The sequence below is a fragment of the Hydra vulgaris genome, chromosome 13 (genome assembly GCF_038396675.1).
Source record: "Hydra vulgaris chromosome 13, alternate assembly HydraT2T_AEP".
Lineage (NCBI taxonomy): Eukaryota > Metazoa > Cnidaria > Hydrozoa > Anthoathecata > Hydridae > Hydra > Hydra vulgaris.
In genome coordinates this window covers 50320350-50322115 of record NC_088932.1, presented here as the reverse complement: position 1 = coordinate 50322115, position 1766 = coordinate 50320350, and the positions used below count along the sequence as shown (strand labels likewise).

Here is a 1766-nt window from a genome sequence, read left to right as displayed (position 1 = left end):
TTTTAGACCAAAACTGTTTAAAAAACATATACTTTTCTTTTATTCACAGCTACCTTAATTATGGGAACATTGCTCGGTGCAGCACCAACACAACCAAGATAAAAAAACTACTCAGCAGACAACAACGTGCTATACGAATTATTTCAAACGTAAACAGTTTAATGCCTCAAAAGGTTTATTTAATAAACTAAATATACTCAATGTTTATCAACTAAACATTTAACAGATACTTAATTTTATGTATAAAATTGATAATAAAATGACACCTCTAATATTTAATACCTTTTTCAACAAAATAAATCATGTTTACTCTACTAGATTTTCAAATCAAAGCTACATTCAACCCAAAACCTATTATACTGCCCAGGCCCGAACGCAGGATTTTTCGTGGGAGGGTGCGAAATTTAAAAAAGTGGACCATTTTTACAACATATCAAATATATTACTTCCAAAATAATACACAAATATAAACTTTATAATGACACACAAGGTTAATAAGCACCGACACTGAACTTGTGTGATGTCAAATAATTTCAGTCAAAACAGATCGTAATTGTAGACGCCGAGGATATTTTTGTGAAAATATATCAGCAATTTTCTCTTCGTCGATGACTTTTCCATAGTGGATATGCGTTAATGCAAGTGTAGAGAGTCTTTCTTGCTTCATACTTGCTCTCGAATATGTATGGAGCCTGCGCAATGCACTAGCACTACGTTCGCATTTGCAACTGGTCGCTGGGATTGAACAATAAATTTTTGGAAAAGTGAAAATGTTTGGGAATAACTCTTCGTCGCATTCTTTTAATGCTTGCGCTGCAGTTGAAGGACATTCTTCCGGAGGTTTGTTTTGGAAACGATGCTTCCATCGAAACAACTCTCGGGGATACAAATCAGCAAATGGTACGTCTTCTGCATAAAATTCGACAACATTTTGAAGAGATGCTCCTCCCTCTTCACAGAGAGTAGATGATACAAGCCCCAATAGTTTAAAGGAGAGGATGGAAAGGTCAGAAAACTGACTCTCCAACTCTGAGCTTATGTGGTTAATGAATGGAATGGCAAGATTTCGTCGATAATACTCCTCAGGATTAATCGCAGGAGCATTGTTGCGCATTACTTGACGTCCAACAGTCCTTGGCTTTGTTGGTTCGGTGTTGACAGAACGTGCCATTCGTTCGGCTTGGGTATAGACACGCGAAAATTCTTCGTCCATGTTTCTTAAAATGTCTTTATAAACAGATTTCACCTCAGCAATTTCATGGTATGCCATAATAATATCCACAGTGCGGCCTTGTAATTTCACAGTTTATCCTTCCAAATGTGATAGGAATTGGTAAATAGTCAAGAAACTTATAATAAAGTCAAACGATGTAAGACTTGTCAGCAGTGAATTGGCATTGTCTCTGGATGTTGTATCCCTGGTTGCGGTAATAAGCAAACGCGAAACTAAAAACAAAATTGTTGTCAAGAAAATTCGTACGAACGTTAATGAAGACATGAACGTTAATGAAGAACGTTAATGAAGACAAGACTTAGCGACGTCAAAAATGTATAGTACCATAGAATAGAAAAATCTAATCAATATGAAACAAAAAACGTATGCTGTATGCAGTTAAAGGTGCAATTTTTGCTATAAAAAATTTAATATTATATAAAATGTAGACCTTTCGAAAATTGGGGGAGGGGGGGTGTGCATATGCACCCTACGCACCCCCCTTCCCTGCGTACGGGCCTGCTGCCACCAAATTCTTTATTGCAAAAAGAAG

General features: G+C 36.5%; 1 protein-coding gene across 1 annotated transcript; it reads right to left on the bottom strand.

Moving 5' to 3' along the window:
- Positions 1-469: 469 nt before the first annotated feature.
- On the bottom strand, positions 470-1385 carry LOC136090218 (uncharacterized). The gene has a single exon (XM_065816414.1). It carries the CDS (start codon positions 1268-1270, stop codon positions 524-526), a length of 747 nt encoding a protein of 248 aa, XP_065672486.1. The 5' UTR covers positions 1271-1385; the 3' UTR covers positions 470-523.
- Positions 1386-1766: the final 381 nt, after the last annotated feature.